This window comes from Drosophila montana, unplaced genomic scaffold (genome assembly GCF_035044405.1).
Source record: "Drosophila montana isolate Dmon_TW-CO22-7 unplaced genomic scaffold, ASM3504440v1 contig_3217_1, whole genome shotgun sequence".
Taxonomy (NCBI): Eukaryota; Metazoa; Arthropoda; class Insecta; order Diptera; family Drosophilidae; genus Drosophila; species Drosophila montana.
The window spans coordinates 1,199,763-1,222,489 of NW_026998097.1; the positions used below are offsets into that span (position 1 = coordinate 1,199,763).

The 22,727-nt window shown below is 36.9% G+C and overlaps 1 protein-coding gene and 1 long non-coding RNA gene across 10 annotated transcripts in view; one reads left to right on the forward strand and one right to left on the reverse strand.

The window, feature by feature from the left end:
• nuf (rab11 family-interacting protein nuf) overlaps window positions 1–22,727 on the reverse strand; it is a 56,048-nt gene that overhangs the window by 7,711 nt on the left and 25,610 nt on the right. For 6 of the 8 annotated variants that reach the window (XM_064689253.1, XM_064689256.1, XM_064689255.1 and 3 more), the window contains 2 exons: window positions 17,065–17,103; window positions 16,421–16,535 (listed from right to left, as the gene is read on the reverse strand). In XM_064689253.1, the coding sequence (XP_064545323.1) occupies window positions 16,421–16,535; window positions 17,065–17,103 (154 nt within the window). Of the gene's footprint in view, window positions 1–7,116; window positions 7,276–16,420; window positions 16,536–17,064; window positions 17,104–22,727 lie in introns of those variants that run through there. The other 2 variants (XM_064689252.1, XM_064689254.1) reach the window with 2 other exon arrangements.
• On the forward strand, window positions 16,445–17,192 carry LOC135433252 (uncharacterized). Of its 2 annotated transcripts, none has more exons than XR_010437046.1 (3): window positions 16,445–16,586; window positions 16,680–16,972; window positions 17,028–17,192. It is a non-coding gene; the product is annotated as an uncharacterized LOC135433252 (long non-coding RNA). The 2 variants fall into 2 exon arrangements; XR_010437045.1 differs by having other exon boundaries at window positions 17,042–17,192.

Here is a 22,727-nt window from a genome sequence, read left to right on the forward strand (position 1 = left end):
AAGCTCGGGGCCAAACAAATTGAAAGGTAAAAACTGTTCCGGATTCCACCATCCAGCGCAATAGCTTCGGGGGCCCACACAGCAGCAGTAAAAGCCGCAGCAGTTGCAGTAACTGCGCACAATATGAATGCAAAATAATCAAACAAAGGAAAACTGGCGAATGGCATTCAAGAATTTTTCTTCTCCAATGTTTTTGCCAGTATATCATGCGCGCGCGCGCAGACAAACAAAAGTCATAAGATCCAAGTTCTTCGGGGTACCAGACCCTACCCCCCCAACCCACTCTCCGCCCCCTGCTCGTAGCATTCTTCTGGTCACGCCTCTTTCTACACGACTGAGTTTGGTCTGCGCTCGGTTTGGAGAGTCTTCTTCTGTGTTTAATTTCCAGCCTGAATTGATGAACTTCGTGCAGATAAAGAAACACAGAAGACTTTACAGCGGGTCTTCGCAGAGAGTCTTTTGCGCTGTTTAGTGGAGCATGCAATGCTGCAATTCTTGCCCCAGCCCCAGTCTTATTGCATTGCATAATATTCCGATGATCCCTCTGGGGCATCTTTTAGGTTTTTCAGCGCTTTGCAGCTGTTTTTCCAACAAATCCAACTTGTGCTCATAAATGTTCTTGATGATTCAATTCAAGAAATAAGAAAATGTGTCATGTTGTGCATGAGTCTTAAATTTGTCTTAAATTGTTTATAATAAATTGTGCATGATTCACACAAAAGCACAAAATGAAGAGCGCGCCGCAGCCTTTCGGCTAGAGGAATCGCACAATTGTGCATGTCAAATGATTTTAAGTGGCGGCCATAATAAATTCTCATTTATTTTCTGCGCAAATATTCAGAACATTTCGGGATGTGCGGACAAACCCAGAATTGTGTTAAGTATAGCAAAATTTTAAGAATTTTTTCTTTAATGAAATAAAAAGAATGCAAAGCAGATTTACATTTATTTAATGCCCATCTAAAGGTACTTTGAAAGAAAACTGTTTTCAATGCAATTTGCCGCTCTAATTTTCTAACTTAATTGAATTGTACACCTTTTTAAGCTGTTGCAATTAACTTAATGCTCAATTAACTCCCTATTTAAACCTTATTTTAATTTTATACCCTTGTAGACGGCACAGTGAATTTTCTCATGAAATGTGTCACATAAGTTGATATAGTCATGCCCATCTGTCCGGGAGTCTGTTTCTATGCGAACTAATCTCTCAGTCTTAAAGCTTTCATCTTGAAACTTTGCATAGATGCGTCTTTCTGTTGCAGACAGTACATATATTGGAACCGGCCACTAAATGATATAGCTGCCATAGGAGCGCTCGGTCGAAAAGCAGGCTCTTGTATTGAAACCTTATATCAAGATATCTTTCCCACACTCAGCATTTATCACTATGCTCCCTACATATACGCAAAATCTTATCAACATCGGACCAGTACATCAGACAGCTGCAACTCAGCATTATCGAGCATTATTATTCTTACAAATCTGCAAAAGAGGGAAATATCTACTAGGGTATTTAATCTTCGGCGTGCCGAATATATCCTTGCTTTCCCGGCATTGTAAGTATTATATATACATTTGATTATCTATTTGTGAATTTTGTACAACCCATAAAGTTAGGTATATCTCTTAAACAAAATGTCAAGTGCTTTGCCAATAACTTGACCACAAATTTCATTGATTTGTGCACTTGTTTCTGCTAAATTGCAGCAGCAGCAGCAAAGCCAACAACAACAACAACTTTCACCAGTCACAACAACAATTTAAGCTCTGTCGCCAAGTTTTTCACTGTGTTTTTTTTCTTTTGGTTTTTAATTTTAAGCATTTCTCCAGAAAAGCGCAGTAAATTTACTGCAAAGTAAACGCGTAAGAAAAAACAAGATTTGGTGTTTGTTTTTCATCAGCTGCAGCCGCTTTAATGGGCGGCCATTTATAAACATAGCATAATCGATAAATCGGTGGCGTATGCGTGATATTCAATGTGAGATGAGCTGCAGACATTTTTATGATGCTTTCATGCACATTGATTTGTGGCTGGCCCTCGACAGGCTGCAGGTGCAGATGCTGTTGTTGTTGTTGCAGTTGCAGTTGCAGTTGCAGTTGCAGTTGCGGGCGCTCACGCTTTCAGACAATGAAAATTAAGTTAATGACCCACCTACAGAACGTGCAACGTGCATGTCGTGAAAATGAAAATGATATTTACCAAAAACTATAATCATAATGATGTGACTTTGAGTTTTACAGCTTTCTTAAGGTTGCTGCCCACACACAAAAAAATCACAAAAGAAATTTGGCTGGGTGTATTTTATTGAATTGAATTCATTAATGGACATTCCAATGTATGCCAAACTCATTTATAAGCATTTACATATAGAAAGACTAAGCCGAAAATGTTTTTCTTAAAAAAAACATACTTTAAATTGGCAGCACATTACATTAATTTATTGAATTAGAGCTAACCAAGCTTTTAGCTTTTCAGTGAAACAGAAGAAAACTTGTACGTAAATAATAGATATATTCTATTAAACAAATTAGTCTTTATATACGAAAAGCTGCAACAATAGCTAACAAAAACAAATATTCACAGCTCAATAAATGTGATCAAGTAATTGTTAAAACATATGAGTAACTAGAACAACTTTTTAAAAGTTAAACAAAAATGTTTACATATGTTCTCATCCCGCCCGGCGTTGACATAATTTAGCCCAATTGAAAGGCTGAGTAAAGCTTACTTGGCCCAGCTCAAAGTAGATAGTTGGCTGTTACAATTTGAAGGCATTGTCATAATCCACAGCTGTTCTACTTTCGAATCGACCAACTCTACCAGGAAAGCAATTTAACCGCATTAAATCCTAACAAGCTCATCCATTTACACATTCGCAGAACAACCACATGGATTTGCGCCAGTTTTGAAACTCATTGTCTGATGGTAGAGAACATTTTTGCCATGTCCATTACACAAAAGCCTTTGCGACGCCCACACGCTGAGCCCTTTCTAGAACTTGGCCAACATGCACACACACACACATACATAAAAACTTTGGTAACCTCGTTTCCCAATGTGGAGGGCTGTCAGGGAGACAGACAACAGCTGTTTGCTGTCACACTGATCTCTCACCTTGCCTTTTGCATAATTTCTCAATGCAGTTGCAGTAAGAAAAAGCGCAGTAGAAGAAGAAGAACCCGCTCTAAACGGTGCAGTAATCATAGAAGCAGCAGCAACTGCTAAAGTCTACTTGAAGTTCCTCTTTCATCTTCATTATGTAAGCATCAAGCTTGTAGAGCCAGCAGAGCGTAAAATGATTTTTGTGCCAGTCTAAAAAGACAATTAGAATCTCGACTGCAACTTCTGACAACAACTTGGTTGTACGTTTTTTCTTCGAGTGTATTGAAAGCAGTTTGCTTTATTATTTTGCATGTCCAGGGCTTGTCGCTGTTTATCTTTGGCTTTGTTCCATTCGTGCCTTGGCATATCCCCAACTAGTTTCTAATTACGCCAAATTCAATGCTCTGCTGCTCGCCAACCATGGAAAAAACACATTGCTTAGCCTATTAAGCTAGAAAATAAATGCAAGAAAAAATACACACCACAACACAACGAACATATACAAATCGTAGCATTTGGCCAGCTTATCAGTAGTCGACTTTATAGGTAACGCGCCCCTGGCCCCGGTAAGGTCAATTCTCTACGGTGTCAAGGGGAGCAACGCAGCGGAAAATGATTGATAATGGTTTAGAATTTGTCGGTTTGGTGCTTAGGGTGGACTTTTTAAACATCATCTAAAGGTTTTATTTGGGGCTGGCAGTGGAAAAATGTAGGAAAATTTAATATGATGGATTACTGCTCGGTTTACATATATACTTTAAGGCAACAGCTCGCTGAGAATTTTTCCAAAAGGCTTCTTAAAAGGTTTAAAATCAGCAAATCAGCTCAATTGAACTAAAAGAAATGAGTCTTGCAAATCAGTTTAAAAGAACCTACTTAGTTCAAAAGGCACAATAAACAGTTTAAACAAATTAATAACCAAGAACAACTATTATTAGATCAGGAAGATAGAATACTGTTCGTTTAACATATATACCTTAAAGCAACAGCTCGCTTAGAATTATTTCATTAGGGCTTATCAAAGGTTGGAGCAAATCAGCTCAAATGAACTAAAAGAAATGACACTTTCAAACCATTCAAATGAACTTATACAGTTCAAAAGGCAGATAGAACAGTTTAAGTTAATGCATAACAAAGAATAACTATAAGTAAATCAACAAACGATTAGATTGGGTCAAGTTTTCTATATAGCTTCTCAAAGACTCAAGCAAATCAGCTCAAGTGAACTAAAAGAAACGAGACTTGCAAACCAGTTCAAATGAACCTTTAAAGCGCAAAATGCAGAAAAAATAGTTTGACTAAAGTTGAATAACTAAGAACAACTATTGCTAGAACAACAAACGATTAGATTAAGTCAAGTTTTCCATTATAATAAATATAATCAAATGGAAGAGCCTTAACAAAACCATCTCTTAATTAACTCCACGTATAAACTTTCTTTAGTTTGAATATTAAAGATTATTTCAACATTTGCTCATCAACTTTTAGTCAATAGCAGCAAACAGCAGGAGAAAAAAAAGAAAAATATATCATTAGCTGTTCAAAATGATTTTCACAGCACATTTACATACAATTGCCTTCATATCAACTGGCCTCTCAGGCAGGAGACGGGGTTGAGCTGGGACTACATAAATAAGCAGCAAGCAGCTCATTAAATGCAAATTTTCTTTGCAACAACACAATATACAAAGCATATTTTGTGTGTGTTGAACAAAAGAGCTTCAAACATTTTTAAATCAATTTCATTTTTATCTTTGCTTATGAGATTTTTGCCATTTTTATTATTATGGAATTTTAATTTGCATGTCAAGTGGACGCAAATAAAAAAAAAAGGAATTTGAATTGGAAAAAACTTGCAATTTTCCAATCACTAAGATTAAAAAGGACCCGACTTTGGTCAATTTGACTTTTTAATTTTGTGGAAACTTTGCACCCTCGTTAAAAGTACAAATTCAAATGAAATTCAACGCAGTTCAGCACTTGCTCGACTAATCATTAATATCCACAAATTTGATAAATATGTATTTAAAAGATTTACGTTTTTTTTTCTTTTTTGTATTACGAATTCGTTATCGTATAAATAAACAAACCCGACAAACAAAAAAAATTCGACTACAACACGCGAAACGCGAAAGGCAAACTGAACGCAAAATTCACGGGCATTTTTACAAAGTGAACTATAGCAAAAACAAACTGAGAGAGCCACAGATAAAGGCACTACGAGGGGGTAGAGAGAGTGTAAGAGAGTGAGAGCATACGAGAGAGAAATAGACAGCAGAGAGTCTCTCAACCCCCGGCGATACGGGCAGATCTTAAAAATAGGCAAACAAATAATGAACAAACCCACAAAGAAATCAACGACGATCTGCGTGCGCTCGGGCTTCTGTCCTCTGGGGAGCAGAAAACTGGGTGCTGGCCTTTCAATCAACAATTTGCCATATGTGTCCCATCAAATGGGGGCCGCGGTACTTATGGAATTGCTCTCCACATATGGTACATTGCTCAACGAGGGTGGTTCCAGAGAAGATAGAAGTGACTTCTTCACGAAATTAAAATCGAAATTTTTAATGAATTATTTTCTTTTAATCTCGAGTTTTTAGTTTTGAGCATTTTTAAAAAGTTTTCTGTACATTTTTTGAGCATAGATCTTGCAAAAAGCCCTGTTCTATATAGCTATACGAAATTGTTTTCATAAATTGTTGCTACTGTTGGAACCACCCGTTCCGGCGGCTCTCGCAGCAACGGCAACGCATAATTATGAGGAATTTCTGGCCGAACCCCCTAACAAAAGCGCAAGTGAATAAGCGCGGACACGAACCATGTGAGTAGCCAGCAGCTGGGATCGGGACACGCATGCGGGTGTCCAACGATTGTCACGCGTCATCATCAGAAGATGGGAGGCGTTCACACCCCCTACCCGCCTCTATCTCCTGCAGCTGTGTGCGTGTCATTGTGTTGATGTCATCAACGGAAGATTGTGATTTCCCTCATGTCTGACTTAACTTGTGAATGGGAAGAGACCTCTCGTTATTGGCTTCTGGTTCCGGTTTTGTGTCTGGCGTTCATGTGCCGTTATAATGTTGTCTGCTAATTGAGAACCTAATGAAAATTTCTAACAAAATTAACGGTAGGAAAAATGCTTGAGCAGACAGACGGGCACGGGCAAGCCAGAGAAAAACAAAAATAGAAGAAACTATTTTTAATGAACTTGAAATTGTGCGTGATTTATGTGAAGGTTTTTCACTTATTTTAGGGGTTTTTTTATAGCAGTTAATACCCAAAAAAAAAAGGCAGGGAAAAAGGGGGCTTTTGATTGCCCCAAACTTCCGTTTTTTACTGCTTTTAAGTTAATACTTAAAGAAAGTAACGGGTAAAGAGTTTTTGCTTTAAATAAAAATGTTCAAGATCAAAATTTTTAGGTGAATTTTTCTGTGACTTTTAAACAGATATGCGGTAAATATATATTTCCAAAAAGTATGGTATATATTATATTATTTATCAAATTTATATATAATTTGTTTATTTTTACAGTTTATTGTCTTGCATTATTTGTTAAGAGAACTGTATTCTTTATTATGTGAAACACATCTGTTCAATTATTTAGTTTAAACAGCTTTGGCAGCCCTTTATTCAACCACAAACTTCAATTAGAGATCAATCAAGCAATATTCCAGCGTTATTTTCGATTAGCCGGCTGAGTGGCCATAGACCGGCAGATCGAGCGAGACACGTAAAGTTTTTCACAACAGACGCCGCAATTAGCGTCGTTTTGTGGCCGTCTCAGTTTTCATATTGAATAATCGTTTAATGAGCCGCACACAAAAACGTTAAGACGAGCCACCTGACACACGTAACTGATAAAGGCTCGTTATGAATCGGCAATCGATAAAAGGTAGCCAACTATTTTTTGGTTATTTTTTATTTTATTTTATCTTTAGTTGTAGCAAATTGAATTTACACTTGGCACATTTTCTTTTAGCCCGAATATTTATTGCAAATTATTTAGCACCCACCACAAAGAGGAAAACCCGAAACAACAACTGCAGAGTTGAACGCTGATGCAGCTGCTGTTGGCGTCTTTTGCATTTTCCAAGCAAAAACAAAACAAAACAACACAACAACAACACAAAATGTTAAACACGCGAGCGAGCGCTCAGCCGAACGCACACTAAGAGTGGGAGAGAGCAAGAGAGCGGAACTCCCCAGCCAACGCGAGGCGGCCGTTTTTCCGTTGTTATCGCTTCGTTCGTTGTGCACGCGGCAAGAGTTAAATGCAATCTGAGCGCACACAGTCTACGGACGTACGTTGCGAGCGGGCGAAGCATAGCATAGAAGACATTGGCGTCGACGCTAGCAGCGACGTTGGCGCTCATAGCTCACTTGTTGGGTGCCGCTGACGTCGCTGTCGCAGTCGCGGTCGCAGTCGCCGAAAATGCGACTAATGCGAGTTAGCAAGAGATATTTGTAGTGAGAAAGCAAGGTATAACAAAAGTAATAGCAATATGTAGAGGAAGAGGCGTGAAAGGGTGCATACAAATGCAGTGAACTGAGCTCAAATTAACCAATTGAACTAATGAGTCAGAGTGAAAGAGAGAGAGAGTGCTAGAGCTACAGCTGATAAAAAGAACAGGGCTAATAAGGAACCAGTCAAAGATCGTCTATTAAGAACCAGTGTTTCAAATGAACTAAAATAGTTTTAATTCACTTTTTATAAGAACTCACAATGCTTTATCTGGAGACTTCTTGAGAAACCGGTTACTAAGCACCCTCGCGTGCTTTAACTTCTTGGTTGCCTAGCGCTACTTAGTTAGTATTGGTACTTATCGAAGCAGTCTTCGAGCGTCGTCACAGCAACCAACCAAACAAACTAAATTTGTGTACAAATGCAGCAGCAAAAACCAAAATAATTGAAACGCAAATAAATGACCGCATGAAGTTGCAATTGCGGCTGCTTCTTATTGGCTATTTATATTCAAGTTTAAGTTATTTGCTATTTATTAAATAAAGTAAACAATTGTACGCCAAGTGTTTGACTAATCAAATGCAAATAACACGATTCGTGCTTGAAAGACTGCCGCAACACGCAGACAATAAAAGCATAAAAACAAAGATTATCAAGTTTCATAATATTGCCAAATAAAATCTTATTTGTAGAATGGCTTTGCTGAGCTGCAATATAGGTATAGCCATAGGTATATGGGTATGTGTGTCAGTGTGTTCATAAATATGCAGATAACCAAATGATAAAAGTTGTTAAAAGAGTTGTTTTGCTGGTTATTCGTATTTACAGATAAGTGTATGCGAACAAGTTCGCAAAGAGTGTTGGGTTACGGAGCTAGTTCATTTGCTCACAGCAGATGCAATCAATGCACTTACAGCTCGAATTGTAATCATCGAATTTCGAAATTTTAGTCAAACTCAATCAATTTTAAGTGAACTTTTAATTTTTTAAATATTATAATAAGATTTTATTGAAATAAATTGTATACGCCACGTTCTCCTAATACGAAAAAGAGAAATACAGTTAAGCCTCCGCAGCAACTGAAATAACTTTACCTGGGATCACTTCCTTTAATTGTAAATGTTAAAAGTTCAGCGTGATTTCATTCGCACGTAGGCCGTAATTGTTTACTCTCCCTGCTAGTCAGCCAACCTGCCCGCCTGCCTGCTAGTAACTGTCTCATTATTTATAATATATAATTGTACAACAACAACAATGTCCAAAGTTGGCGATTTTTGGTGCGGCAAGTGCGCGAGCTAGTTGACTATTAATGTAACACCCGTTTGCCTTGTACAACCTTGCAAAAAAAAAAGAAATACAAGTGGAAAAGAGAAAAAGAGGCTTAAAAGCAACTACAAGCACAAGTCACAGTCCAAATATGACGTAATAGACCCCAGACCAAACGGACGGACAAAACTAACAAAAGGCGTAGGATTTATCAGTTGTTGTTGTTGTTGCTCTTAGCCAATGAGTCGAGTGCCACGCCCTCGCTTAAGAGACGCCTCGTGTGGGAAATCAACTACAAAAAAAAACAGCAACTACGTAACGTGAACATTTTATGGCCAATTCTTTTCGCGATGTTTTACCTCTGATAGGCAAAAACAGTTCTTTGTGCCCGTCGCAGGTGTTGGACTCATTGTCTGACACTTACCCCAGCAGCAAAGTTAGATAATAAACTTGGGTGATATATGTACTCTTAAGTATGTGTAGGTTTTCGGTGTAGTTGCTTACCTGGAAGTAAAAGAGACGATAATGTTCAATTAGTATTTAATAATAGCATGAAGTAATGCCAAAAATATTTAAGAAAAGTTGGAGAGGAATAAAAGTTTTGAATGCATTAAGCAAAAAAGAAAATAATTAAAAATATATATATATATATATATATATATATATAACTAAACTCGTAAAGCTTGAATTTCAGCTCTAAACAGGTAAGAAAGTGAGGATATCTTCGGCATGCCAAAGATGTAATACCCTTGTAGATCTTTGCCTTCCAGTTTTGAAGATATGTGAGAATAGTGAGGCTCGTAAATGCAGAGTTTGATCAAAATATGCTGGACAACAGAATATTTTGCCATACCCAAACTCATTTTTCGACTGATTCTTCCTATAGTGCTATATAATATAATCGTAGGATATTGATAAAAGTTGGCTCATATGTAAGCATGACAGTTATACGGGTTTGGTCAAGATATCTTGGTGAACAAAAAAGTTTTTCACGCAAGAACTTAATATCCGACCGATCGTTCCTATGTCAGCTATATGGCATAGTAGTCCGATCTTGATACGATTTGACGTTCGCATAAATAACGGACCTTGCTTTAAAACTATGATACTAGTTTGCGTAGAAACTGACAGACAGACGGACGGATAGACTGACATAGCTATATCAACTCGACTATCGATGCGGACTTAGATTATATACATAATTTAGGGGGTCGGAGATGTCTCCTTCTTTACGTTTCACATGACAAAGTTATAATACACCCCTCAAGAGTATATAACTATATATCAAATTAAAAGCTATTCTTAAACTAGCTATACTCTTAAAGCTTGAAATAACTAAATAAGTAAATAGAAAACAAAAAAGGAAGATGATGAGATGATAAAAATTACATGAATAGATGGTCATAGATCAAGCTTAATGCCTGTTAAAACTAGGGCAAGAATAAATATTGAGTATTGAAATCAATCTATGCAATTCTCTATTAAAAATATATTATCTTCCTATATCTACGATATGTACGTACTACAAGATTTATAATATATGTATTAATAATACACAAAAATCTTTAAAAAAAAGGCTTAAAGTTCTTTGAACATATTATAAGATTTCTAAGAATTTTCTATTTCCTGTCGCTACAATTCCTGCCCTACAAACATTTTCCGCATTTAACTTAAACGTTTCTTGAACGTTGCCATAGAGCTTTATTCTTTTCTTTTTTTAAATTTTTAATCGCATTTCAGGCGCATTTGCATTAATTATAATAATTGCAACATTTTGTGCTTCAATTCGTTTAGTTCCACGTCGCGTGGGTTTTGTAAGTGTTTCAGCTTTTCTGGGTCAGCGTCACATTTGGGTTAAAAATCGATTTTCGTTTATGATTTTACTGTTTTATACTCTGGCTGTCTCACATTTGTCTTTCTCACTTTTGCCCTATGCTCTTTATGTTTTGCCGGCTTTAAATGCGGACTATGGACTTGCGGGCTGTGTGTGTGTGTGTGTGTGTGAGAGTGTGGGCAGGTGCCAGAAAATTGTTTAATCGATATGATGGAAGACCAAGCCATTTGTTGTTGTCCTATTAAAGAAAACAACACATTCAGTAGATGGAACGATCCATCGATAATTAATTTGTAAGGAATTAACTGAGGTGCCAGAAGAAATTTATCGTAAAGATTTATATTAATAATTCACAAAGTAAATTAAACAAATTACAGAAAGAAGATGTAATACTCCTGTACACATTTCCCTATTGCAGATATGTTAGAATAGTGTAGCTCGTAAAGGCTGAGATTGATAAGAAAATATCTTGGAACTTTTGTCATACAAGCACCTACGTTTCTACCGATCGTTCCTTTGGCAGCTATATGATAAAGTGGTCCGATCTGACCGATCCCGGCTTATGTACTGCCTGCAACAGAAACACGGATCTATTCAAAGTTTCAAGACGACAGTTTGCATAGAAACAGACGGACGGAAGGACGAACGGACGGACACAGCTATATCAACTCGGCTGTTCATGCTGATCGAGAATATATATACTTTATGGGGTCGAGCACGTCTTCTTCTTCATGACCAAATTATTATACCCTCTACAAGGGTATAAAAAGAGCACAAACGAACAAGTCTCCAGGTTATAGAATTTTTGCAGCAAGTCTATAAGGCAAAGTTTTAATCAATTTCAGTGCAGTTTTTTTTTTTTTTCAAAGAAAGTCCAATATAGTTATAGATTCGAATTTTCATTCGTTCCGTTTTTTGTACTCGCAATCAAAGCACCATAAAATGTTAAAAAGCCATTCAACACGAACAGAAGCTGTAAAATGAAAACTTTTTACACATTTTACCTTGGCACAGTGGCCAACGGCGACTCCGTTCAAAGGTTGGTCAAAGGTTTCCATGGGAATGGACAACCGCTGTTGGCTGTTGGCCTCATTCCATGTTCGCCCTTTTTCTTGGCTCTTACGCCGCTTCTGGCTAATTGTCAATGCTCTGTTTGGCTCTCTGTCGCAGCAAAAGTGAAAAGCAAAAGAAAAGAACGCACCAGCAAGGTGTGCTAGACGGTTTAATTAGCTAAGGTCAGTTGGGTTTTGTGTTTTGGGGGGCTGTTAATCAAATGCGGAAGATGCTGTACAAGTGATTTATATGGCGCGCCTAGTTGCATAACCCCAACCCACCACCCCACCCCCATCACACACACACACACACACACCACTTCTTGCTTGCCCCCTGAACTGAAGTGTGTCTCGAGAGTATCTGAGAGTAAGATCTGCTCCCACATTACTTTCCAAGCAACGTCGTCGCCCGCGATACCAATCTATGTCACACTCATGTTGTGTGTGTATGTGTGTGTGCGATTGTGCGAGTGTGGGGACGCACTTATGCAATTATAACTGTAGGCATTCGAGTATGTAAAAAAAAAAAAACAATAGCATTTGCAATTTGTTCAATTGTCAGATTGTCTTTCGGCATTTAAGTGGAGTATCTCTCTTGCAACCCATGACGACATGCCTTTTGCTTCACGTTGCCACAGCCACAACAAAATTGTGGGTACTGCACTTGGCGTCTCCGTAGCGCAGGCTGTTCAATATTTCAGATTTCCTAATGCCTTACACTTAATATGTCAAATAGTCAATTAGGTAAACAAACGAATTGAATCTATTTAATATAGATGCCAGGCACACAACAAGCAGCAAAATGTAGACTTTTTCTGAGCAAAATTTAAACACATTCTTAAATTGTTTACAATTATCCGTAATACTTTAGGTTATGCAGGCATATTAGCGATTTGGTCCGAATCCCGATGTGCTGCATCCTACCTTCCGCCCAACCAACCGAGGGGAAATACATAAACAGATAAAAACTAAGACTATAGACTAAGACTATCTACTTACTAAATAATTTAGAATAGATGGCTTTATACGAGAAAGAAAAGACTCCGAGCAGAATATTTTGTAATACTCCACAAAGGACCCGTGTGGTGATTACAACCAGCATTACAGAGGCTTATACGAGGCATAGTTAGTTGAACAAAATTTAAGCGACAAAGGTGTACAATTACTTGTTAGTCTAGTTGGAACAGAGGAGTTTAGTAAGTCAACCCACAAGACTAGACTTACACCCGTTAATATTTATTATAATATGAATAAATAGTATAGTTCTACGAATAATTAAAAAAGGGAGACTATTGAAGTATGACGGTAACCGCACACGAGGATCCTAGTCTAAACTCCTAAGGGCAAACATCAAGAATGGTTTCTGTACAGATTCAATTCTGTCTTGGGGAATGGAATATTGGGGCGACCAGATACATTAGGCATACTCAAGAATAAGTCCTACCAGAGAAAACAGGTTTTTGTCATGTACGGATCTGCAAACTGCGTAGACGAGCGCTTGATGAAACCCAAGACAATTCTGACCTAATTGACCACGGCCCTTTGTAGAGCCTGATGAATGCGTAATATAATAATAAATAAAATAGCCTAAAGAAACTCCATTGAATATACAAAAATATTTCCCATCATCTAATGAAAACCAAACAAATAAAAAGATTAAGGCAGGAACTGAGGAAAAGGTTATCCAAACTACAAATACCGTTGCCCTTCTCTTTTCTTCTACTTCTAAAACTTGTGGTTCGTGTCTTTGCTATGCGGTTAAAGCCAAATGCAGCACAGCCATTGCATGCAAATACTTGAACAATTTCCATATCTCTAGAGTCTAGATCTAGTTCTACCAACTTTCCTAAGACTTTGCTCCCATTTCTAGTTGCAATTAAATTTCAACTATGTTTTCTCTCATTTCTTTGTTGCTGTCAATTGTTGTTTCGTATTTCCTTATCAATTAATACCTTCGGCCCCGCTTATTCTTTTCGCTCATTTTGTATGCAACGCCAAGTTTCACACAACAATCAACGACGCCCCTGAATGGTGTCCATTTCGCATTGCAAATGATTTGCCAACAACAAGCCACACCCCACGCCCTTCCAACCTTCTGCCCCTCTGCTAGGCACTAGAGCTCCTGTTTCAGCGCTTACTGCGGCATTTCCGTTTCCCGTTTGGCCTGTTGCATAAAAGAACAATCAAAGGTCTTCAAATGATTCGTACGTGATATTTTTGCGCAACATTCTTTTTCTTTGTTGTCTTTTCTTTTGCCATTTTCACTCTTTTTTTTTTTTTTTGGTTTGTTTTTTCCTGCCTTCGGAATTTTCTTATTTTGTTCATGTGCGGACACCTTTCATTTTCCATTCACCGCATCTCTTGTGTCGTTTGCAGTTGTTGTCTTTACTCCTTTTTATTTGCTTTTTTAAATTTACAAATAATTACGCGCAGCGGCAGCAGCAGCAGCATCAACCAGCGACAGGTAAAAACAATTTACAATTTATAATTTACACCTGTCGCTTGACCGACTCAATAATTTGCATAACAACAGAATTTTTTTGTCGCTTTGCTGTCCCATTCAATACTTTTACAGAGCGCCTGCCGGATATCTTGGGTCTGAGGTGAATTTTTGAAAATTCAATTAATACCGCAGCCAAAGAAGTTGCCATTTATTTAAATATATTCAAAAATAGAGCTTTTAAAGAAACCTAAAGAAATTAATCTGTCAGTTAATTGTACAAACATATTTATAGCTTTTCTTAAAAAGTCCCAAATTGGTGTCAACAATTATTATTGACTTTTAACATAGCCCACCCTTCTTACTGCTGTGCTGTTATGTTAAGTCTGTGAGGAAAATTCATATGTTAAGTTTCTATTTACAGTGTCCCTTCTTAACGGCAGTGGCTATCTTACAGTGCCTTTGTTCTGTTAAGCACCTGTTAAATTATTGAATGTTAAGTGATTAAGGTATGTACAATGCTGATATGATAGATAAGTCAGTGAGGAAAGTTAACAGTTTTAGTTCATTTTTACATGAGTCCAATTTTAACAGCAGTTACTATCTTACAGTTTTTGTGTTCTGTAGAGCACCTGTTAGATGATTGCATTTTAAGTGATCAAAATATTTACAGTTCTGTTATGATTAGTATGTGAGGAAAATGTACGTGTTTATATTTACGAGAATTTTTAACAGCAGTGTTTTTTTACAGTTTCAGTATTCTGTTAAGCACCTGTTAAAGGTTTGAATTTTAACTGATAAAGGTATGTACAGTCCATCATTTTAACCAAAACTACTTTAACATTTTTCACAGCTGTAATGCCTAACTGTTGCTCTGTTATGATAACCAACTTTTACAAGCTGTTATTAAAATTTAAATGTTATGTTGCGATTACCCTTATTAAAAAACATCAGTTATGGATAATAATACTTGGTTTAGCCGGAATATATTATTCTAAATTAGAACACGTTACGTGAATAAAAATATAAGTGTTTTTGTTATAATTTAGTCATAGTTAACTATTTCCTGGAAATCTCGATAGAAAGATTAGCTCCAATCATGAAAGCAATCACGATTAAGGATCAAGCAAAGCTGTCCGCATCAAAGACGGCTCTGTAATTGCTAAAGATGATGGTTCAATAAATAAGGTAAATTGAACATTTAATGATAAAGCAATTAATATACAAGATGTTTACAGCCGGAAGAGGAAAAACACGCTGCCAACATTATTGCGGCTAAGTGAAAAGGTTTGTAAGCTGACCCCATTGGCACCAAGTCCGCGACTGCCCAGCGGTTTAGTAAATTGGCAATCGGGGTTTGCACGAAATTTCTCAAAATGGCCAACTGCGATTCGAGTCGATTTCAATGACCTTGAGGCGCCGTTGCACTCACTCTGTATCTCTCCGAGCCGGGGAGGCCAAATCAGTGGCTGCATTTTATATAACAACAGGCAGCAAACAGCAGGCGAAGGGGCAGGTGGGATGTGGCAGGCGGGCCGAACACAACCCACACCAAATAAAGTTTCACCTGCCTGGCTGGCATCTAACCACGGCTTAATAAAGACCCAGCGACAAAGACAAAGACGAGGGAAAACACGTTTGCGAATTTTGTAGCGGGCGAATTCAAGTGAAAAGTCGCGAGCAGTCGCTTTTCCAGCCACGTTCAAATGTTAAAGAAAATGACGCGACGTTGACTGAATTGGAATTTGGCGTTAATGAATGGCCAAATTAGCTGGCCCCCAAATCTGTCCAACTGTTTTGTCACTGTCGCTGGTCAAGTGCAGATTTTGCTTCTCATCGAGGGTTTCGTTATGGAAAACGATCGACACTCGATTTCAAAGAGACATTGAAAGCCATCCCGCCCCTTCTCCACATACTCGTCTCGCCAAAGTATCTCAAAGATTGTGCCACATCATGCGAGAGTTGAAGATTTGTGACGTTGCACATTTTAAAAAAGTTGTGTTTTAACATTTTTGTAACGGCTTGTGCAAGAAAAATTGCAAAACCATTGAGTAGCGATTCGAAAGAGAGAGAATTAAGGAAGATGCTTGAGAAACGAACAACTCTTCTTACTTCTAGAGCCTAAAATCATAGAAGTCTTTAAATCTATTTCAAAATACTTTCAGCATGTATTACAGCACATTCAAAAATTTGTTTTTATACATATTCCAAAATCTTTTCTTATGTTTTTACAACTGTTTCTTTAAATTTACTGTGGACTTACCCTATAATCGTAATCATGACGATTCTCCAGGCTTATGTCGCTGTACATATCCTCAGTTGTATCACAGTTGGAGCTACGGCCAGAGGAGTTGAAACTCGATGATCTGTAGAGTTGGCTGAAAACAAGTAGCAGGATATATGAAAAGAATTGAATTTACGAATTAAAAGTAAATGCAACAGCACAATTTTTAAGAGTTTATCAAGTTTTATTAAACTTTGACTGAGAATTATATTGTATTTTATTCTTTTTTATTTTGAAGTTTTGCAGTCTTTGCTACTGTGAATAGCTTCGAGCGGTTTGTGTCTGTACTAAGCCAGTATTTCTGTTATCTGCGCCCAACTGAAGCTTTTCAAGCACTACGCGTAGTGCAGACACAAACCGCAGCACAATGAAATCAAAACTGTAAAATGCAATGCGTACCAAACTGTATTTAGCCAAGACACTGACAAATGCATCTCGCGCTCTGGCTGCCAAACTGTGACTGTAATACCGTGACTGTCAAACCAATTCAAATTGAATCAAAATGCAATCAAGTTCATATAAAACAAATACGTAAGTTGTATTTGATATATACTTGGATTTCAAGACATTATCTTTAATACTAAAGCGTTAATTATTCAGATATTCAGCAAAGCAAAACTTACCTAGCTAAGGCATTGGAACTTATCTGCCTGCGGCCGGAACTGCAAACAAATTGAGAATAAATATTGAAATGTAGTTATATATTAATATACTGTATTTAGCATTAAAAATTATTATACCATGTACCGTATATCTAATCTAATTCCTTAAATTCTTTATGAACAAATGCATTTAATGCCCTTCAAATTGAAGCCCCAGCAACGAAATTTCTGTAAATTGATTGCGCATTGAAGAAAATGCAAATAAACCAGCTGACATTGAAGAAAACCCAAACAAAAGCAACTAACGTGGGCACCGAAAATAAGGAAAAAGAAAACCAAACACGTGATAAAACTGAAAATCAACAGAAAAGGAAAAAAATTAGGAAAACAATGGCCACCCACGCAAACTATTGATGCCTACAGACACACAAAGTCAAAGAATAACAGGTAAAAAGAAAGAAAACGAGAAAGAAGTGCTATCTTCGGCACACCGAAGATTTAATACCCTTGCAGACCCAACCTTTTCAAAATGCTTATAGTGCTTTGCCCGATTCTAAGAAGCACAGGGAAAATAGTTAATGCCGAGTATGGTTAAGATACCATGAAAAACAAAACAGGTTTCCGTACAACAACTTAATTTTCGACCGATCGTTCCTATGGCAGCTATATGATATAGTAGCCCGATGTGAATAAGATTTTGCATAAGTGGAGGGAGCATAGTAAAACTAATAAATGCCGAGTTTGGTCAAGATATCTTGAAAAACAAAAAAAATTCCATACAACAGCATAATTTTCGACCGATCGTTCCTATGGCAGCTATATGATATAGTTGTCCGATCTTAATAGGATTTTGCATATATATGGAGAGCGTAGTTAAACTAATAAGTACCGAGTTTGGTCAAGATATCTTGAAAAACATAAAAATTTTCCATACAAAAACTTAATTTTCGACCGATTGTTCCTATGGCAGCTATATGATATAGTTGCCCGATCTGAATAGAATTTTGCATATATATGGGGAGCTTAGTAAAACTAATAAGTACCGAGTTTGGTCAAGATATCTTGAAAAACATAAAAATTTTCCATACAAAAACTTAATTTTCGACCGATCGTTCCTATGGCAGCTATATGATATAGTTGTCCGATCTTAATAGGATTTTGCATATATATGGGGAACGTAGTAAAACTAATAAATACCAAGTTTAGTAAAGATAACTTTATAAACAAAAATATTTTTCATACAAGAACCTACTTTTCGACCGATCGTTCCTATGGCAGCTATATGATATAGTGGTCCGATCCAGCTGGTTTTGACATATGAGCTGCGTGCAACAGAAAGAGGGACTTCTGCAAAGTTTCATAAAGATAGCTTTAAAACTGAGAGACTAGTTCGCATAGAAACAGACAGACGGACAGACGGACAGACGGACAGACGGACATGGCTATATCAACTCGGCTGTTGATACTGATAAGAATATATATACTTTATGGGGTCGGAGATGTCTCCTTCTATGCGTTACACATTTCACGACAAAATTATAATACCCTCTGCAAGGGTATAAAAACAACAACAAATAACAATGGAAAGAAAATGCAGCCAAGAAAATGTAACAAAACCAACAACAACAACAAACACAAAGACAACATAATTGCGACGAAAATAACTAAAATTAAGTTGTAAAAGTGAAAAAAAGCATGAAAAATGTGTAAAGTGCATTTAGAGAAAACGTGTCAAATGGGGAAATATTTTTTATTTTTGCATTTGCAGGTGTGTGGAAAATTCGTCAGCCATAAAACTGGGGTGCAGCTAAATTGCGAGGAATGTAAAACTTAAATATACAAATGGAGAAATTCAAAAAAATACGATATATTTAATATCAAAATAAATATGTAAACAGTTTCTAATATACAAACTTAAATAAATATATAAATACTTTAAGTAAATAGGTAAAAAACAGAAAAGTAAAAGTGCGCCTAGAGGATACCCTGGATCTTCTTCTTTCCCGCCAAATGCAGCGCGCGCTACGTGCTCTTTTGGTTTAGGATATAATATAAATTTTTTTTAAATCCATAGGCCGGGGTCGAACACGCAACTCTCTTCAACCTTGCCCCGCCTCATACCTCACAGCCATACCAAGACTTCACAGCCACGCGGCTTAACCATATATTCACAAGTTTTCTTTAATAACTTTTGTGTTTCTTAATCGATCTTGTTGATATTTTCAGCAGTATATCTTATTGTGCTATTTAATATCTGATGTCTGATCTCAACAAGACAATAGCATCAAAATTGTGGTTTAAATTGGTGGGGTAGTTCACATTGAATGAATTATTTGATTTATAGCTATGTGGTGGAGGCGGGTGTGCTGATAGTTATAAAATGAAAGATACTTAATCTATATATAATACTAGCGGGTATAACCCGGCCTTGCCCGTGGAACGTATGTTAAAAATCAACGTTCTCAAAAAGCTTTGAAAATGATTTTGAAACTTATCGGACGGTAAACAAACAATTTTCATAGAAACGTTTTCCGCCAATTTACCAATGTTGCGAGTGGAATTTCCCAAATTGCTGGAACACGTATTCATTATATTCTTATGAAGAGCTTTGAAAATAAGTTTGAAGCAAATCGGACACAACTTAAAACTTCGCCCAAAAAATCTTTAAGTCGCATTCCCCCCGAAGAAGTTTGAATTTTGCGAAAAGTGTGAAACACGTCTCAAATAATTTTTCTTATAGATCTCTGGAAATGAATTTGAGCGCGAAACGTCACCCACCAAATCTTTGACCTCCATTTCCACCAAGGAGGTATGGATTTTCCTAAAAGTGTGAAACACCCCTCAAATGAATTTGAACAAAGATCTTTGAAAATAAGTTTGCGGCCGATCGGATGGTAAACAAAAAAGTTACATACAAACGTTTTTCGCGATTTTTCCACACTTGCGGGTGGAATTTCCCGAAACCCCGTCTTAACGTGCACCTACATCACATAAGGTAGCTACAGTGAAAATTTCAGCTTCCTAGCTCTTACGGTTTGGGCTGTGCGTTGATCACCAATCAGTCAGTCAGTCAGTCAGTCAGTCAGTCAGTCAGTCAGGACAAACAGTTTTATATATAGAGATTATAGAAGTTACATGTCAAGATTTGTGAGCTAGCTCTTTTAACCTCAAAGATTTGCTCAAAAACAGGATATTAGTATCGATTGCTTGGAAACGGCGTGTTCATACATACGGAAAACGGGGATGGCAAGATCGATTCGATTAAAATCAATATATTTATATACTTTATGGCGTCGGAGATGCTTCCTTCTGCGTGTTACATACTTGGGCACAAAACCATTATACCCTTGCTACCCATTTTTAATGAGTTCAGGGTATACAATAATTCACAATTGCGACCACATGGAAATTGCATGGAATATTGGCGCTTTCACGCTTATAAATGTAGCTAATATATGTAGATAAGCAAGCCCCAATCGGTTTTAACAGACGAATAAAACTAAAAAACTTTGCAGCCCAATTGAGCCAAAAATTAAAAACATTAAGAGTCAAACACATAGAAAATAAAAATGCGAGAAAAATTAAAAATATATCTGTTTTTATAAGGCTCGGTCTCAGCCTCGGCTGCTCGCGCTTTAGACCCCTCCCTCGCCCTACCCCAAAACTGAACTCATTAACCCACTTTGCTGTTGCGCTAGAAATAAAAACTGTCATCTGGTTTATGAGTTATTTAAAGCAAGGCTATAAAACGTAAGCAAAACAAGAAGGAGAGATACAAATGTTAGCAAAAACCCGGCTACTAAAGCCAAAGGCAAATTGGCAAAGTTTTTCCAAGCCAAATAAATAAAACATTGATTCAGTTATATAAATATGCATATGCAAAAGTTGCGTGCCTATAAAAAAATATCAAAAATTTAAATATGTTGGCAACATTTGTCTGTGTGCTAAATTGGCAACGCGCAAATTGTCCAAAGTGTTGGGTAGACCAACAATTTTAATGTGCTGCGAAGTTGCGCAATTTGTGCGGCAATTTTCAGTCCAAGCAACAGAAAAACTTGAGAGAAAAAAAAAAGAATTATACTCTTGCGGGAAACTAGATGCTCTTTAAAAATAAAACTCATATGTACCTCATTTAAAATCTATGCAAAGCAAATAATATTGTTGCACTTTATAATGAAATGAAATACTGTAAAATCTTATTAAATGCATTTTCGTTTTATTGCTATGTTTGGCAACTTTATTGAGAATTTAACCAAGCCTCGTTTGTTACGATAGAGTATATACACAACTACGAGTCTTCATAAAAAGTACAAAAATAAATATTTCGGGAGTGTAAAGTCGAATCAAATATACCCTATACGCAGGTCGGAATTACACTAAAATAAATATACTCTCTTATAACTCAAATTTTCAATAAGTAGATCTCTCTTCCTCTCCGTCGTTTACTCACTCACAATTAAACATATCCCTAAAATTATCAAAAGTCACAACTTAAATTTATGAAAATCTCATAGAAAGATGATATTTGGTAGAGCAAGTGTGAAAGAAATGGCGTGTAGGCAGGCACTGAGAGAAAAGGAGACATTGAGGGTGAAAAAGAGAGATCGCGAGAGAGAAAGATAGAGAGAAAGGGGGAGGGGGGACATGGAAAGAGAGGGAGATAATGAGAGAGACATACAGAGAGAGTGAGAGAATATGAGAGATGTGAAGAGAAAGGGAAAGAAAGAGAGATAAAGGATATGAAGAAAGGCATATGGAAGAGAAATGGAGAAAATGAGAGGGATATGAAAAGAGAGAGAGAGCGACACGTGGATGACTTAGAAGGAACGAGTGATACAAGGATATTGAATCATCTCGATCAGGACCATGAATATGCAATATCTTGATTAAAAATAAATAGATATAAACGATTTGCAAAACGTATTATACCCTATTTATGTATTTCAAACATGTACAGGGTATGCAAAAACAATTTGAGCTGTGCGGTTAGCGTTGAGTTTTGGTGCAGTGGTTGGCATTTGATTTTATTGATGCAAATTGAAATTGGCATTAAATCGCAGCATAAATTGATGCCAAATGTGGCAGCAGGTGTTAATCAAAGTGTTTGCGACATTAGAATGTTGCCAGACATGCATTCACAATTCAATGTGCAACACATGAAGCAGCTGCAACAAATTGAGTATTCAAATGTTTGCAATAAGACACAAACACTCAAAACTGGAAAAATTATTAAACAAATTCGTTGTTAAACAACTTTTCAAACGCGTCGCTCGCACTAAATTCATAAAAAAAAAAACAAAATGTTTCAGTTTTTTTTTTTTAAATAAATAGCGAAAAAACAACGAATCACAGAACTGACAGTTAATTATAAAAAACGATCAAGGTAATGGCATGTAATCAACAATAAAATAAAAGTTAAAAAACCAAAGCTAACAGAAAAAAAGTCTGTTTTAACATAATATGATTAAGGTCGCGTTTGGTGTTTTACTATTATTATAATTATTATTATGCTTTTAACTTAATTTTTGCTTGATACGAAATCAATTGAAATGTGCGCTAATATTTGGACAGCTGTAGACCGAAGTAGGTAACCTTGGTTCCACAGTATTTGGGTTCCGTTTAAATAACATTAAAAAAAAAGTTTGGAACACGCTGAAATTGCGGGTAATTGAAACGACAGCCGG